This window comes from Venturia canescens, chromosome 7, assembly GCF_019457755.1.
Source record: "Venturia canescens isolate UGA chromosome 7, ASM1945775v1, whole genome shotgun sequence".
Lineage (NCBI taxonomy): Eukaryota > Metazoa > Arthropoda > Insecta > Hymenoptera > Ichneumonidae > Venturia > Venturia canescens.
In genome coordinates, this window is record NC_057427.1 from 7,904,282 (window position 1) to 7,920,596 (window position 16,315).

At 39.7% G+C, this 16,315-nt stretch overlaps 2 protein-coding genes across 5 annotated transcripts; one reads left to right on the forward strand and one right to left on the reverse strand.

Moving 5' to 3' along the window:
* The first annotated feature begins 2,274 nt into the window (after nt 1–2,274).
* LOC122413918 (sodium-dependent nutrient amino acid transporter 1-like) lies at nt 2,275–14,731 on the forward strand. 3 transcript variants are annotated; one of them, XM_043424602.1, is made up of 9 exons: nt 2,275–2,360; nt 9,205–9,354; nt 9,892–10,394; nt 11,839–12,213; nt 12,312–12,562; nt 12,714–12,890; nt 12,973–13,249; nt 13,465–13,559; nt 13,645–14,731. In XM_043424602.1, exons 2-9 carry the CDS (start codon nt 9,352–9,354, stop codon nt 13,881–13,883), a joined length of 1,920 nt encoding a protein of 639 aa, XP_043280537.1. In that variant the 5' UTR covers nt 2,275–2,360; nt 9,205–9,351; the 3' UTR covers nt 13,884–14,731. The 3 variants fall into 3 exon arrangements, with proteins under 3 accessions (XP_043280537.1, XP_043280534.1, XP_043280535.1); XM_043424599.1 differs by lacking the exon at nt 2,275–2,360 and adding an exon at nt 4,900–5,129; XM_043424600.1 differs by lacking the exon at nt 2,275–2,360 and adding an exon at nt 4,900–5,129 and having other exon boundaries at nt 12,312–12,501.
* Nucleotides 12,804–16,277, reverse strand: LOC122413922 (uncharacterized). Of its 2 annotated transcripts, none has more exons than XM_043424608.1 (2): nt 14,934–16,277; nt 12,804–12,910 (listed from the first exon to the last, which is right to left on the reverse strand). In XM_043424608.1, exons 1-2 carry the CDS (start codon nt 15,384–15,386, stop codon nt 12,878–12,880), a joined length of 486 nt encoding a protein of 161 aa, XP_043280543.1. In that variant the 5' UTR covers nt 15,387–16,277; the 3' UTR covers nt 12,804–12,877. The 2 variants fall into 2 exon arrangements, with proteins under 2 accessions (XP_043280543.1, XP_043280542.1); XM_043424607.1 differs by lacking the exon at nt 12,804–12,910 and adding an exon at nt 14,319–14,578.
* Nucleotides 16,278–16,315: the final 38 nt, after the last annotated feature.

A 16,315-nucleotide genomic window follows, 5' to 3' on the forward strand; every position in this document is an offset into this window, starting at 1 on the left:
GATTAGGTTAAATGACAGCAACTCTCGATGTGGGGCGTTCATAAAATCTTTACACACGCTGTGCATCGCGATGCGACGTTGAGTCAAGGATACGAGAAGAGGATAATAAACACGGAGAATACGAAAAATTAAAATAGCTCGACTCGTACGATTTACTATTTACAAACAAGAAACTCACTTTGAGATAAGATAAATGTGCCGCGGACTCGATAAAAATCCGTCAGATTATCGTTCCAGACATGGTGCGAAAATCGAATTATAAACTATGCCTCAAAATCTCGTGCAAATGAGCTCCGAGTCCCTCGCATCGTCTTTCTTTTCGTTCACATTGATTGTCGACGTTTACTGCGATGACTATACTCACCGAAGAATTATCTTAGCTAAAGATCATTAAAAGACACTCCCAATATTTTTCTTCCGCTTTGAAATATTTAAAAATCTTTGAAAACCTTCACTTTTGACGTTTCGCAAAAAGTTGTGGAGTATCGTCGCTTCGCGTACTTTGGCCGTAATTGATTCGACATTTTTTTCGTTTCTTTTAACGAAAAGCCAAAATTCATCGATTTTAAAGTTGACGAAGTTGCAAGTCGCTGAATTACCGTGATTTCATTACTACCACGATTTGGATGCCCGTCATTTGCGTTGACACAGTGTAAGAAGGTTTCTGAAAAATCACATTAGTCTCAAAGGAGCGCTGCAGGAATTAGCATGTGCAACATCTCGATTGCAGAGTCTATAAAAACAACCTTGAGTTAAAGAAGGGCTTGGGAATCTTGCTCGCGGGTGAAAGTCTCGTTCATATACACAGTTTGTCCAGATAAATCCAGTGGTAACCGGTAAATGTTTCTTGTATATCTATTCGCAATTATCCGTCACCCGCACGTTTCAAAATGCTAATTCAGAGAAAACGTTGTTTGGCAATTTGAATTCATTTTTTCTCTGAATTCTATTCTCTTCTGTAATTTGCATGATAATGAAGAGGGCGAAGAGCAAAATAAAAATAACACTTGTCACAACGAACTCTCTCGAATTTTTCACCATTGAAAACCCCATGATGAAACACACGAAATATTGAGGTGTGTACTACTCCGTGACATCAGCTCAGCGTTGATTTCGAACTGTTCGAGGCCTCCGTGACTCCGGTCCGTTGGAATCTTTTCAACAAAATACGATGCTATTTGCTCGAAAAGAAGTATTAGAAAAATTCATTTGATCGAACAGTAAATTTTGTTTCACTGCGATAGATGCACTGAAAATCGTTTGTGAAAGGTCTGTTCGAGGATTTGTGAACGAATAAAATGTTCTGTGAAGAAAAATGCACGTTGGGGAATTCGAAGAGGTTAGGAAACCAACCAATATGTCGATCAGTTCCAAAAACGTATTTTTACGATTTATTTGAAAGGTGTGAGCGAAGATTATTTAATAGTAAAAACATTGTTATAAAATACAATTCAATGGATGTGTTATAGCATATGAAGTAATTGGGTAACTTATCGTTTTCTGAATTTGTGAAAAATACGTCAGGAACATCCCGTAATAAAAGGATCGTAAAAAACAGATATTTCCGTGTATCATTCGTCGGACAATGTCCAACGTAGTCAGCAAATAAAAAAATTGAACGATTTAATGCCCAAGGAATGATATCCGCGTCCTCTAAATAGAATCCGTCGCAATAATTAAAATCTCGATGACACTTGGCGCCATTGTTATGTTCCAGTAACGAAAATATCCCAGTTCCGAGAGGAATAATTTTTATCGTGAAGTGATACAATTCAATCTGATGTCTGGATGAAAAGATTCCGATTCCAGCAAGGTAAAAAATACAATGAAGGAAACAACGAGCGGATGTTGAGCGAGAAGCCACTCAACAAAATAATCGGTTGAAATAAAAGACTCGGGGACGGTCGAGCCGAGCAGTTTTTCATTAGCCGGACGTAGCCAAGTTTGAGAGCTGTCAGTTATTCATAACCTCACAAAAAAACAACAGTAGTGGCGTAAAAATAAAATATTCAAAACGAAACGGGATAATTCATTGAGAGTGTTAAATAGCGACAACGTAATTAATTCATGTCTGAAATACAAGGTAGCAAAATTACGGCTGCTTTTGCTTACATGGAAATTGCGTCATCATTGACCTTGATGGGGCGAAATAAAAACACACGCGAGAAGCAAACTAAAAAGCATAATATTTTGACGAAACTGAAAAACGATCGTTGGACGCTTCGAGTGAAAGGTTATTCACCAGCGCCGCATCGTGTTCGACTGCAATCGAAACCAAACGAATTCTCCAAACCGCCTGATTTAGATGTCGCTTTTTACTGTTCACGAGATTTCGTCGCCGATTGCTCTCCACGATAGAGGTAACGGTTCGTAAACCACCATACGATTAGCGTGGCATTTTCCACTCGCTCAATTAAACACAAATAAGCTCGAGATAACGACACTGTAAACGTCCGACGTTTGTGTCCAATTTCCAAGGTCCTTTCTCTCTCACTTTGTCACAATTTCATCAAAAATCTTTGTGTATGGAACGAAAATTCTTTCGCTTCTTCATGTCCTTCGTGTCGTCACGTGTCAACCGGTGCGAACTGGTTGAAGTCTCCCAACGTACCTACACGCTCGCTGTTTTATCATACGCGTATAAGCGGAATAATAAGTGTTTAGCCTTTTTTTCCTCGAAATATTCAAAAATTCTAAGAAAACCGAGTTTAGCGGCTCAGCAGTCAAACGTATGCAAAATTCGTACATCACGACGGAGGGTGATTTAGCTGTGTCAAGAAAGTGAGTCCGTGTGTGCTCGGACAATTAATCTCGGTGAAATTCGACAATTACAAAAACATCGCTAACCGCATTCCACATGCTTATCGTGAACGACTTAACCAAACATTTGCGACTGAAAATTTGGTATTCCATTGAGTTCAGGCTCCTTCGGTAATGCGAGATTGAAAAAAAAATTCAAGGGAAACGAGAATATCGCAGAAACAGCGATCAACGATCCGACAGCTTTAGATGCGACGAGTAGAAAATAGCGAACAAAAAATCTTCGACCAAGTGACTGTGTATTTCTGCACGATTATTTTACTCTGCGAATTGGCAATGGGAAAAAAAGAATACGTGAACATTCCTAGGTTAGGTTCGAAGTATAATTAAAATTTGTCTGCGATGCGAAGACGACGTGACTAATCATCGTGTATCACAAGTTCCATTACTGACATATTCTCACGCGAAACCCTGAATTTACATTGCATTCGGATATTGCTCGTAACTTTCGTGGAGAAAAAAAAACACGAGGAATAGTGAACTCGATTCGAAAGATGCATTCCTCAAAACAGTTTTTTTGTTAAATCTCGAATGAAAAATTGTTCCGAGATGAATTATTTTCGTTTAGTTAGTAATTTTTTATTTCGAACGGAAATGATAATTAGCGTTTCCGTATCGCCATTGCTCGCTTTTTAAAGTCGTTTTCGAATGCACGTTCTTCGTTCGAACAAGCATAAAAATGATTCTCTTTTGATAATGAAATTTATAATGTGAAATAAATAACGCGGTGTTGATGAGCCGTTTTGATCGTGTACATTAAAATATAACCTCGTATATCTGCGATCGTTAATGCCGCTGATGGGAAATGAGCATTTAATACGACAATTTGAAAGTATGTATAGATAACGGTTAATATAAACGAGTTAAGAGTTGTATTGAGGGAGAGAGTATAAATCAGTGTCATTGTGCTTTCTCTCGATGCTTATTGTTCTCAGATTCCTACCTATTCTCGAATTTGGAACAGAATCTTCTTTCCTTTAATCCCATAACCTATAAACATAAAAAAAACATAAATATAGCTTACAATTTAAACTCGTGAACAATCGAGGCACTAAAATTGGCAAAATTTTTTTGAATTTTCAAAGGCTTCCCGAAGTTTGTAAAAATTTGTGAATTATTTCGAATTATTAAGGGTGTTGATCACATTGAGTGATCACAGACACTCGAATGGCTACTTTCAGTCTTTACTTTTTTGAGGTTAGGATTTAATATTTTGCTCATCTTTACGTGAATTATGTGAATTCTTTATTGCGTTGTCAATGACACAGTTGACCGGGAGAGCATGAAGAACGTGTATTCTATAGCTTCATCGATGCGTGAGTATTATTCCTATAAACATTTCCACCAACACAACGAAATTTTTATACAATAAACAATGCGAGTCGATAAAAAATAGTGAACAAAAATGAAAATGACACGCGAAAAGTGTTTTTATTATTGATCGTTTTCCCCACAAGTTCTTTCCTTCCGAGGGGAACGAATTTTCGCTGCGTGTTGATTCTGACGTTCGTGTCCTTGGCAGTGAAACGAAGCTGTTTTTCTTTGACGAACCACTTTGTACGTGCGCAGTTTTCTTAGGAGGATCGGACAATATTTTCTGGGTCTGAATTGTGGGAAAAAATGCCCACGAGGTGAGCCATCAAATTGGAAAATTTTTTCCTCACGTGTTTAAGAGATAAATCTTCACTCCGAGGATTTTAAATTCCATTTTTTTTTCAACGAAGCTAAAAAATCCACGAAAATTGGCAATCGTCACGGGTGTCAATCGTCTAAGCTTTCTTTATTTCTCAACAGCGCGTACGCGAAAGCTCGCTAAATGCGCGGTGATCATCGCCTTCATTCGCATTACATTTTTTTCTAGTGGCAGATCAGTGCTTGTTCTCCAAAGGTCGAATAAGGCACGGGGGTCTTGCTCGCGTCTCACTCCAACTCTGCACACAACTCTTCATTTCTCCCTACCTCCATTCATGTCATTTTTTCTTCGCTTCTGTTATTCTGTTTTTTTTTTTTTTTTTTTTTAACGCAAACTGTAACCGCAACACCGATTCACCGAGTGATCGGTGTCAGTCGGTGCTCGGAGTTCAAGTAGGCAGCATCTCGTTGGAAATTCGTTTTCGGTGCATGTTTTTTGTTTACATTTTTCATTTTTCGAAGCTCGTCCCCACCGTCATGGATTCAGTTTCGAATACTTCGCACGAATCCTCGAGTTTTTGATTCAAAGAGAATAAAAACGATTTTCGGTTTCATAGCGGTACGAAAGGGTGGTAGAAAATTTGTGCACGACGACACTGAAAATGGTCATCGATGAGGTGCGTAAAGACCCGAAAATTTTGGACACTTTTGTGTCGCCATTTAAATTTTTTATTTCGATCTCGGCCCAGGGCAGGAGATGAAATTTGCTCGGGTTAGTCATTATTTTGTGATTAAAAAAAAGCTGCACGGTGGAGCAATCGTTTTTCGAATGGCTTCATCTTTACCAAGATAAAATTGATGAAATTTGTGTGTAAAGTTTGAAAAAATCCTGAAATGAGATCCAAGTTGATAAAATTGTTTGAAAATTTCATTCTGTTGAGTGTCCGATGACGTTTGAGAAGGAAAAAGTTGAAAAATTAAGTAAAAGTAATGCGAGCCACTTGACCGATAAAAATAACGATTTTCTCAAGAGAAATGATCGATTCTTGAGAAAGAGAAAATAAAATACGAATCCTTCTGGGGAATTCGTAGCGACAGTCACGTGGATTTTTGTCGAATAGTTTCACAGCACGCGATCGACCGGTACTGTGGCGTTTTTTTATTCCATTAAGTCGTCCAATTTTTCTCACTTTCGCTGTCTCTTCAGCTCCTTTCTCAATAATTTTATCTAACGCTTTGCTATCTGCTCAGCAATTCCTTATAAATTTTCACCGTTTCCTCGTCACGATTCTTCACGAAAGAATTATGTAGCAGGCGATACACTCCAAACCAGGCAATTCGATCTCGAACGAGAGTGAAAATTTCATACTACATTTGCAATTTATTCTTTCGATTATTCAGGCCCTAAATAAATAAAATTAAAAATAAATAAATAATAAATAATAAATAATAAATAATAAATAAATATACATAAATAAATAAAAATAAATAAATATTATATTTAAATAATTATAATATAATATTTAAATGAATAAATAATTATTTATTAACTTATTTTTTTATTAATAACTTACTAAATTTATTAAATTACTTAAATAATAAAAAAAGAAATGGATTAATAATAGAATTAAAAAATAATCTATTCATTCAAAAATAATAATAATTAATTGGTTAATTCAAGATATTAATGACTGATTAAAAAAAATATTATTTTTAATTAATAAATTAATAAATAATGAATAAATAAGTAATTCAAAATATAAATAATTAAAAAATACATGGACGAGTGAATTAGAAATTTTCCGGGCCCCAGACGATTTCCAAACGGAATAATTACAGTTGCAATACGTTAAATGTCACTTTTCAACTTTATCAGCGTACATCGCGTAAAAGTTATTATCACCACAAAGCGTATTACGTCTAACTAAACCTGTAATCCGTTGATTTATGGGTGCGATGGTAGAATAATTATGGTAAAAATTAAAGGTGAAATTAGTAGTTCGATGCGTTTTCAAAATGATTATTGTCGTAATGGATTTGCTTTAATTTGCTTTAAATTCTCGTCCACCACGAAATATTTATTACGATTTATCGTAATCGCAGGGATTATCGAGTGCCCGGGAATGAAGAAAAAAATAATAATCGCGTCGAACACACCGGGGTAAAAAGTGACAGGAGAAGCAATAAAGTGTCCGGCGAGCGTATATACCGAAAAGAGGAGGTGAAAGGAGTCGTAACGAAAGAGAATTCACGAGCGCGGTGCGATTTTCCAACACGAGGGAGCTCCCAATGTGCGGATTAAAATAGTTTTTCCAGTTCGCCGTGACAAAACGTCTCTCGAATTTTCTGCCTTTTTCTCTTCATTTAATCACTCACTTTTCCTCCCATTTATTTGCACCTGTTAATTCAACCGTGACGTGATCTTTGAGCGCACTTTTCAAGGCTCAAACGTGCTCAAACGGGGATCGACCTATCGAGTCATACCTCACGAGTAAACGTTCGCAGTCGAGACGACGATTAATGAGATGCAAATCGTCTCGAGTTCTCAAGTTTATTATTTCCCTCGTGACCTCGCAATCGGCTATTTTTTTCTAGACTTCGTTTGCATCCTCCCAATGACGAAACGTCAGTTTTTAAGAAAATTACAAAGCCCCGGCCGTTTCCTCCGTTTCATTTAATTTATACTTTTGATGAAAAATCATCGCCAAGTTCCACAGCCGAATATTGACCAAATTGGCAACAGAAAGAAATGAAAAAGGTGAAAAATTCTCGCTTATTCATCGGAGCACGTTATTCGCGTGTATGCGACACGGGAGAACCTTCTGGTTGCGAGCGCAGCCGCGCGGTGTACATGTGCCAATGATAAATATCATTGTTCCCTATCTTCATCGTGAGTTAAGTCAAATACGACAAGAATTTGCACCTCGACGATTTTACGATGGAACTTTCAGCGAAGCATGTCCCCGCTGTGCAGCATCTCGCAGCCGCTCCGGGTAATTCCTCCTCGTCAATTTTACAAGAATCCTCTCACTTTAGGGCGATTAAAACGTCGCAGTAAAACCAGGGCACGAGACGAGCTGCGAATCCTTGATCGAACCATCGACAAAAGAGCAAAAACCCATCGAAAAATAACGAAGCCGATTTTTCTGGCGATTATTTTCAGCACCGAGACTCACCCCAACTTTTCAGAGGCACAACATTTTTTGGGAATCGCTCACGAAACCATGCTTAGGAAGCTTGACCGCGCATGCCCCGATCGCCGGAGCCTCGACGCCCGCCACACCAGCTGTCGATAATGATCCTATTCACCGCGCGTGATATTATTTCTTTTTGTGACTACCGACCGGCGTAGCAATTACCCCGGTTCCTATACTCGGCCCTCGAGATTGTGGCGCAAGTCTCAATTCTCCTCGAGACGAAACGAATCTCCCCCCGCCGGTCAGGACAGCTTATACGAACCACAAAATTATAGGGACGCCAAAATGTAAACTCGAAATATCGCGCGCATCGTCTTCACACCGGGGCCGGCCCTTGCATTCATCCCGATGCACCTTCCTTCGAATTGATTTTTCTCATCAACGAGACACAGCGACGCGAATAAAAAGCCCAAAAACAGAGAGAGTCATGTACACGGAGAAAACGAGGCCGAAAATTCTGGAGGAATAAGTACTAAGAATGGAGTATCTCGGGGACAGTAACTGGATTGCAGCGTTAAGGAGTTTCGGTACAGAAGTCAAAATATTAAGAAATTGATCAAATTTGGTGATAATGTTCTTCAACATCAAGTGCGAAAACTCAAATTTTTTCAAAATTTTCTTCTACTTAGTTATCGATTAATTACGCATTAAAGCAGATTTCTCATGCCCGGAATGTATACCTATATATATGGAAACGCTATGCTTATACACGTAAACTTTAGTGATCAATTACTCGATAACTGTGTAGAAGAAAAATCTTAAAAAAATTGTGTCGTCAAATTTGGCACTAAAGAATATGTTCGCCAAATTTTATAAAATTCTGAACTTTTTGAATTTTTGAATTTTTTTAGCATGGATTAGCATGGCAACGTTGTATCGCCTGTACCGAAACTCCTTAATTCGAAAATTCGAAGAGCAGTAATAAGAGCTGTTCTATCCAGCATAGTAAAAAGACCAATACTCGTACCTTTATTCAAGACTCAAGAGTCTTTTTCTCTAGAAGCATAGTCAACAATCTTTTCGGTCACTTGAAATGTTCATATTGTTAAGTATGCTCGGGCAAGCCTGAAAAAAAACGATACGGATGGCAAAATGTCACACGTATTCGGTGTATATTCGTGTATTTAACTGACAGTGAAAATTTGTGATTTACAATACATTTCTACTTATCGGTAAGTGCTGGTCTGACACGGTGAGCAACACTCGAAAAGAAAACGAAATATAGTTCTCGCGTGTGCATAACTTTTTGCTATCGACATAAAGCTGTTTGGAATTGAAGGGATGAAAAATAGGAAAATTCAAAAAATACTATGCTCTTTGTAATCGGTGCCTAAATACTTTGAAAATTCTTGAAAAATCATATGTTTTTCACTATAGAAAACGAATCCGTTTTCTCCGTGTGTATTCGTGAGAGAAAAAATGGCTCCGAAGACGGGGAATTTGGAGCTGAACTTTCGGGAGTAGAATCGAGTCAGTGGAGACGAAAATTTGACGAAAGTTTCAAACACCTTTTTCGATATGTTTAACCAAACTTTTTCTCCATTTTTTGTCACAGGATGGTAAACCCAATCTGGGCTTCGTGGGCGACGATGGACTCACGGGGATCGATCTCAGCATCGGCAAAGATGAAAGGAAGGCTTATAACTTTGCTTATGGAGGGGAGGAAGACCGGAAAGTCGAAACGACAGTCTCGCCCGAAGCGATGGTACGTTTTGACCAAACGCAGTGACAAACGATAAACTTGAAAATGGTTCAGAATAAATTGCGGTATTTTCGACTGTCCTCGCTCGCAAAGAAGAGCATAAATCCACAGATTTTTGTACCAATTTGAATTTTTCATTGTTTCTTCAATAAAAAATTTCCCATTTCCGAGCAAATAATTGCCAAAAAAATTGGATGCACGGAAGAGCGAAGAATCGTTAATTTGCGATAAAGAATAGCAACATTTTCGACTGTCCTCGCTCAAAAAAGCAAAAACTTAAAACTCTTTGCACCAGCTTGAATTTTCCATCATTATTTCAGCAAAAAATGTCCAATTTTCGAGCAAATCATTGCTCAAAAAATCGGATGCACGGAAGAGCAAAGTATCGTTAATTTTACGATCGTTTGGGAGTAGAAAAAGTCTGAGAATCTGAAAATTCAGAATATTCGTGATTTCAAGTTTGCCGACATTGATAGTCGCCCGCTCGCGGATGAGCTCGAGGAAGAAAATAGAAAGTAAACTGTAATTCGATTTCCACAGAGCGTAGCCGAAGGGGCGGAAGAGGATCGACCGACGTGGGGCAACGGAATAGAATTCCTGATGTCCTGTATCGCGATGTCTATCGGACTAGGAAACGTGTGGCGTTTCCCGTTCACGGCTTACGAGAACGGCGGCGGTGCGTTTCTCATACCGTACATAATCGTGTTGTTTCTCGTGGGAAAACCGTTCTATTATCTGGAAATGATATTGGGCCAATTTACGAGTAAATCATCGGTGAAGATGTGGGCAATGAATCCGGGTTTTCGGGGGGTCGGTTGGGCCCAAATGTTCTCGATGTTGTCGGTCGGGACGTATTATTGTTCTCTCATGTCGGTCACGCTGTTCTATCTGATCAGTAGCTTCAAGTCGGAGCTTCCTTGGTCGAGTTGTCTCCCGGAGTGGGGTGACAGGTGCTTCAATTCCGGTAAAACGGACGATGACAACCTCACGTTTTCGAGCAACGGTAGCAGCTTGAGAAAGAGTTCAGCGGAGCTCTATTTCACGTGAGTCAATTTCCGCTCGTAAAATTTCCATATTTTCACTTCAAGGAGGCTTTATCGCTAAATCAAAATAATCAGTAATTTTATCAAATTTCGTGATAACATTCTTTGGCATCAAGTATGCAAATACAAGTTTTTTCAATATTTTTTACCACATGGTTATCGAATAATTGAGCGTTAAACACGGAGAGAAAAAGCATAGTAAGAGTTACTATGCTGCCATGGTACTCCGGTTCTATATCGCCCATTTTGAAGCTTTTTACCAAAAATATTGTAACAACCGAGTCTCTTGATTTCCAAGTAAATTCTGTTCAATTTTTAATTTGCGTGTTTTGCTGTGACAAAGGTTTAAAACTGTGCTGTTTTTTTCTAACATAGCTCACCAAGGAAACCTTGGAAAATTTATGTTGACTCGATGATGAACTGTCCAGTAGAATTACAGTAAATTTACAGTTGAACATAGTCAAATTTGAGGAGCTCGAAGACGAGGATCGATCATACGCCAAAGTGTTTAGAAATTTACTGTGGTGAATAACAGAATTTCATTCGCGATTGTACGATAATATACCGGTGCACATGTGTACCGATTTATTTATTTTGACATCACTCATCAATTTTCATCGAGTCGCTTCACAAAAAATTACTGTGCATGTTCGTAAGAATTAATGGTAATTATGCAGTTTGGCTAAATAGTCTGATGTACGCCAAGTCCCTGCATTTTTCCAACAACTTCAAAATCCCATAACTCATGGTTTTTATAGAAAATGTTAGCCTCCCCCGACGAAATATCACTTGCTATAGTCCAATCAATAACTTTGAGAAGAAAAAAAAATTCCATTGATTTTCGGAAAAGTAGCCAAACTGCATAACTACCGAATTAATAAATATTACCGATATAGAACCCTACTTCTATGGCACCGTAGTAGTTTTTAGTGAAATTTTCTCTCCGTCTAACTGTATATATGTAAACTCTATGCTTATACGCGTGAACTTCAGCATTCGATTACTCGAGAGCTACGTGGTAGAAAAATCTAAAAAAATTTCTATTGTCTTCCATATCTTTAAAGAATACATGTACCAAATTTTATGAAATTCTTATCATTTTAATTTAATATTTTTAAGAGTATGGATCAGTCGACTAACCTCACTTGCGGAATTTTTGTAATTGAAATTCTCTGACACAGTTTAACCGATTAAAAAAAAGGCTCTGTCAGGCTTACGCAGAACGATGGCAAAAATCGACTGACGGAGCCTTTTTTAATCGGTTAAACAGTGTCAAAGAATTTCGATTTCGAAATTTGCAGCTATCGCTCTCGCACTCACGGTTGCGATATACCGACTCATCTTAACATGGTTTAGCATGGCAACATTTTGTATCGTCGCGATCCACCCTCCTTTATCGCGTCTCAATAAAAATATTGTTTTAACGAATTTAACAAAAAAACAGGAAAACTGTGCTGAATGAAAAATCGAACATCGACGACGGCCTCGGGTGGCCGGACTGGCGATTGACGCTCTGCTTGTTCTGCGCCTGGGCCTGCATATTTGGAGTGCTGGCCCGAGGGGTTAAAAGCTCCGGAAAAGCGGCCTACTTCCTGGCCCTCTTTCCGTACGTCATCATGACGGCGCTCCTCGTGCGAGCCGTCACTCTCGAGGGCGCTGTAAACGGAATAATTTTCTTCATTAAACCGAATTGGGAGAAACTTTTCGAGCCGGGCGTTTGGTACAACGCCGTGACCCAATGCTTCTTCTCGCTCTCCGTTTGCTTCGGCGGAGTCGTCATGTACTCCTCGTACAACGACTTCGAGCACAATATTTACAGGTGAATTTTTTCCCGGTGGGGAATCCTCGAGGATTCTTCCTTCTTGCCAACGTGACGATTTTATCGAGGGTTTTCGGACGTGTGACGTTTTTTTTCAGAGACGCCATGGTCGTCACTACGCTCGATACTTTCACTAGCTTGATGTCGGGCTTCACGATTTTTGGTATTCTCGGGAATCTGGCCCACGAAATGGGCACCGATGACATAAGCACCGTCGTCCGCAGCGGTACTGGCCTCGCTTTTATCTCTTATCCAGACGCCATTTCAAAATTCACGGTTTTGCCACAAGTGAGTGGGCTTTTCGAACGATTTATTCGCTCGTTCAGTCGTCGCTTCATTTTCACTGTCGGTAAATGGAGTAAAAATAATGTAACGACTGAATAATAATTTCGTTTGGTTTGTGAAACTTTTCTTATCGTCCCCGGAGGATGTTCCATGGGGGGAATAAAAGTTCGAAGCACCTTCGACCAAGTTTGTCATCGCAACGTTTTTTTTTTCAGGTTTTTTCAATACTTTTTTTCCTCATGTTGTACGTCCTCGGTATCGGGAGTGCGATAGCCCTGGCAGGTGGGATAATCACAATAATCAGCGATCAGTTTCCATCCTGGAAGCACTGGCACGTCGTCCTCGGAGTTTCTCTCTTCGGTTTCATCGTCGGAAGTGTTTACTGCACGCCGGTACAATTTCGCTCTGTTATCTGAAAAATGAAAAACAAGAAAGTTCGAATTGATCAATGATTCAAGAGAAAAATTTTCGCAGGGCGGTCAATTCGTTCTCGGCCTCGTAGATTTTTACGCCGGCTCTTTCATCGTTTTTGTTCTCGCCATCATGGAGATTTCCGGTATATTTTGGGTGTACGGATTGGAAAATTTTCTCGACGACGTCGAGTTCATGCTGCAGCGCCGACCCACCGCCTACTGGCGCATTTGCTGGGGCCTCATCACACCCATTCTACTCGTTGCTATTCTCGTATACACGATCGCTACACTCACGCCGTTGACTTACGCCGGCGTCAGTTATCCCGAGAGCGCTCACGGTGAGATGGAAATTTTGAAATATCGAGCATTCCCCAAGTTTCATTGAGCTCGGAGCTCGGAAATATTTTCTTGTGCTTGTTTTTGGCGAAATTTTCAAGAAGGAAGCAAAGTTTCTTGGAAAAAGTTACGATTCGAGGCTCACTTTTTTCGAGCTTCGTTCGTTTTCAAAAACACGAAAATGCGTTCGATAAGAAACGTTTTTTTCAATTTCTAGTCGTCGGTTGGACGCTTTTTGCGTTCGGAGTCCTTCAAATACCATTTTGGATGGGTTACTCGATCCTCGAAAGGAGAGATTTGGGTCTGAGCAAGGTGAGTTGATAAGGAGTACAAAATTAGGTACAAACTGATAATATTTCAGCGGCTAACCATTCGAATTGTTTGTAACGATTTGCAGATGTTCCAGTCAGCGTTCTTACCGCTGCCGAGTTGGGGGCCGCGAAATCCTTCGAGACACGCAGCTTGGACTCGATTCAAAGAGACGATGAAGAAGAAAAGGGAAAAACGCACGAGCTCCAGAATGAAGCAGTTCTTTGCCGTGATGATAGGACGAGAGGAAAAATTGATGTGAAAAATCAATGGATCGCGTCCTCGAAAAAATTCATTCCCAACTACCTCCGGCTATTGCCAACCTAATTATAAATACAACGTGAAAAAAAAAAACAACTTGTAAATAGTTTCGGACACCGCGTGGATCGTGGATGCCTGTTTTTGCGAATTTTAACCACCGAAGTGATTCGAGAAACGAGATCGAAGCAGTAGAGGAATTTTTCGATGAATTCTCGACAATTTTTATCTCAAGATTTCTACTAAAATGCCCAACAGACGAAAAGAAACTTAAAATTATTCAATTTTTTCTTTTGTTTTTCAGTATTGATGAAGCAAAAAAGAAACCAGTTGAGTTGAAGCTCAGAACGAGAATTACAGAGTTACGCTCCTCAGTATTATGCATCAATGACAATATTTAAATAGAACTGTAAGTGCGACAATATACTGTGATTTGTCAGTGAATTTAATCGATAGATCGTAGCCGTCATCTTAGGCCAAAGTATTCTCTCACCGACCAACACATTTTATTTATAGCAACGAGATTTATTGACAAACGATTATTTGTCCTTTTCTTAAGACTACTGACACAATTGAACGATGAAAATTTCTGTTCTCACGATTGGAAACAATCTTGACGAATATCAGTCCGACGTTCGACTATTTTTCGTTCTTTTAGAATTTTATTCTTCTTCCGGTTCATCGTATTCGCCGTAATCGACGTTGGTCTCACTCGTTTTTTCCTCCACATCGTCCTCCAATAATTCCGAATGCAAATCCTTCCCCTGAACAACATTAATAACAGTAATTGCGTTGAATAATGCAAATCGATTATTACGAATCAGTCGCTTCAATTTATGTACATAAATATGTTTATTTTACATTTATCATGTAAAGCGAGAACGTTTAACGGATCAATAAAATTAATTGCATCATTATTATGCAGTTTCTTCAATTCTGGCGTCGAAAAAGACGATTCGAATGAAGGGTTAGGAAGGTGCGAAGTTGACTGGGCCCTGGAGCCCCAAATAGTTTTTAGTGGCGGTAGATTTGTGCAGGAAATGAACTTTTTCCAACGATTTTTGTGTCGAACGTCTTGGGGGGGAGGGGGTAAAAAATTTGGGATTTTGAGTAAATTACCAGAATTTTGGAGGATCCTCTCCGAAGGTCAAGTTCAGCTTTAAATTCGCTCAATCTGTTGTTTCGTTCTTCACAAACTTTGTAATAAATCAACCAATGAGCAAGGAAATCGACGGGATCTCGAGGTTTGAGTTTGACGATTTCCTTGACGGCTCGTACGAGAGTATCGCCGAAGTGTTTTTTGAGATACAAGTTGTCGGGGCTCATCGAGGAATCCCCAACGTCGCGAACTTCCGGCTCGATCGAATGATAAGGAAAATCATTAGAATCGAATCTTTTTTTCCACTTGAATTTGGAGATCTCCTCGTTCGTTATACCGAGAGCTCGCAACAGTCGATCGAAGCCGTCGCCAACGCCGTTTTTCAGAACCCGTCCAATGAGATTCTCGCTGAGATTTTTGCTCCGTAAAAATTCCAAGATTCTTCGCACTTCCGGGTCGTCCGAATAGTTCATCGGCTTTCGATATTTTTCTGCTTTTTTAACGATTCCTTCGGTTTCCCCGGGGCCGATTGTAGTTTCGGATTTTTTCGGTGCGTCCGCGGTGACGCTCTTGGGCTCTCGAACCTCCTGCGACTCTTCGCCGCTCGACCTCGCATTTTCGGCACTTTCTTCGCCCCCGTTTCGTTCCCCTGTTCCATGCGATACCGAAATGAGCAGAATTTCTCGTAGGAAATCGACGAATCGTTAGCTGACCTTGAACTTCCGACGTTTCTGTGCCCAATTCGAGATCCTCGTCTCCGTTTTCTTCGATGTTTTCCATGCCTCGAGGTATCTGCTGATTTCGATAAATCTGTGCCGAGTTATCCGGTTGTAAAATGAAAAACGTACGAAAACAAGCCGGAAAATGGGTGCGGTCGCGTTAACTGTTTTATCGCTCAGGCCCGAAATAAGCTCAATTAAAACGTTTCGGCTGCCGTCGACGTTTTATTCAACTCTTATCTAGTCGAGGATCACGCGAATGTTCCGAATTCCCTGCTGTTAAGACACATTTGTGTGTAGAGTAGATAAACGATGTCAAAGATACACGTCGAATGTTCATTTGTTTCGTTTCACGTTCATCCTTATTATTATTTTTTTTCGTTTCATTTTACGACTCTAGATCGTTAGCGACTCTAGTCGCTCTCGCGCGGTGAGTCTTTATCGGAGCGATAGCGTTTCTAATTGTTTTCGAAAATTTTCAAAATTTTTACAACTCAACGAGACAAGACTTAAGCTCGCTCTCTTATAGTGCGCAACAATAACGACTGCCGACTCCCCGAGTCACGCGGCTTTTCCACTTTTCCGCGTCGTACATATAAGCGCAAGTTACTCCGGCGTCGAGAGGAGGCGGGATAATTGTTCGGTCTCTGGACCGCAGGAGAATATTTCCTTTTTGCAATAAA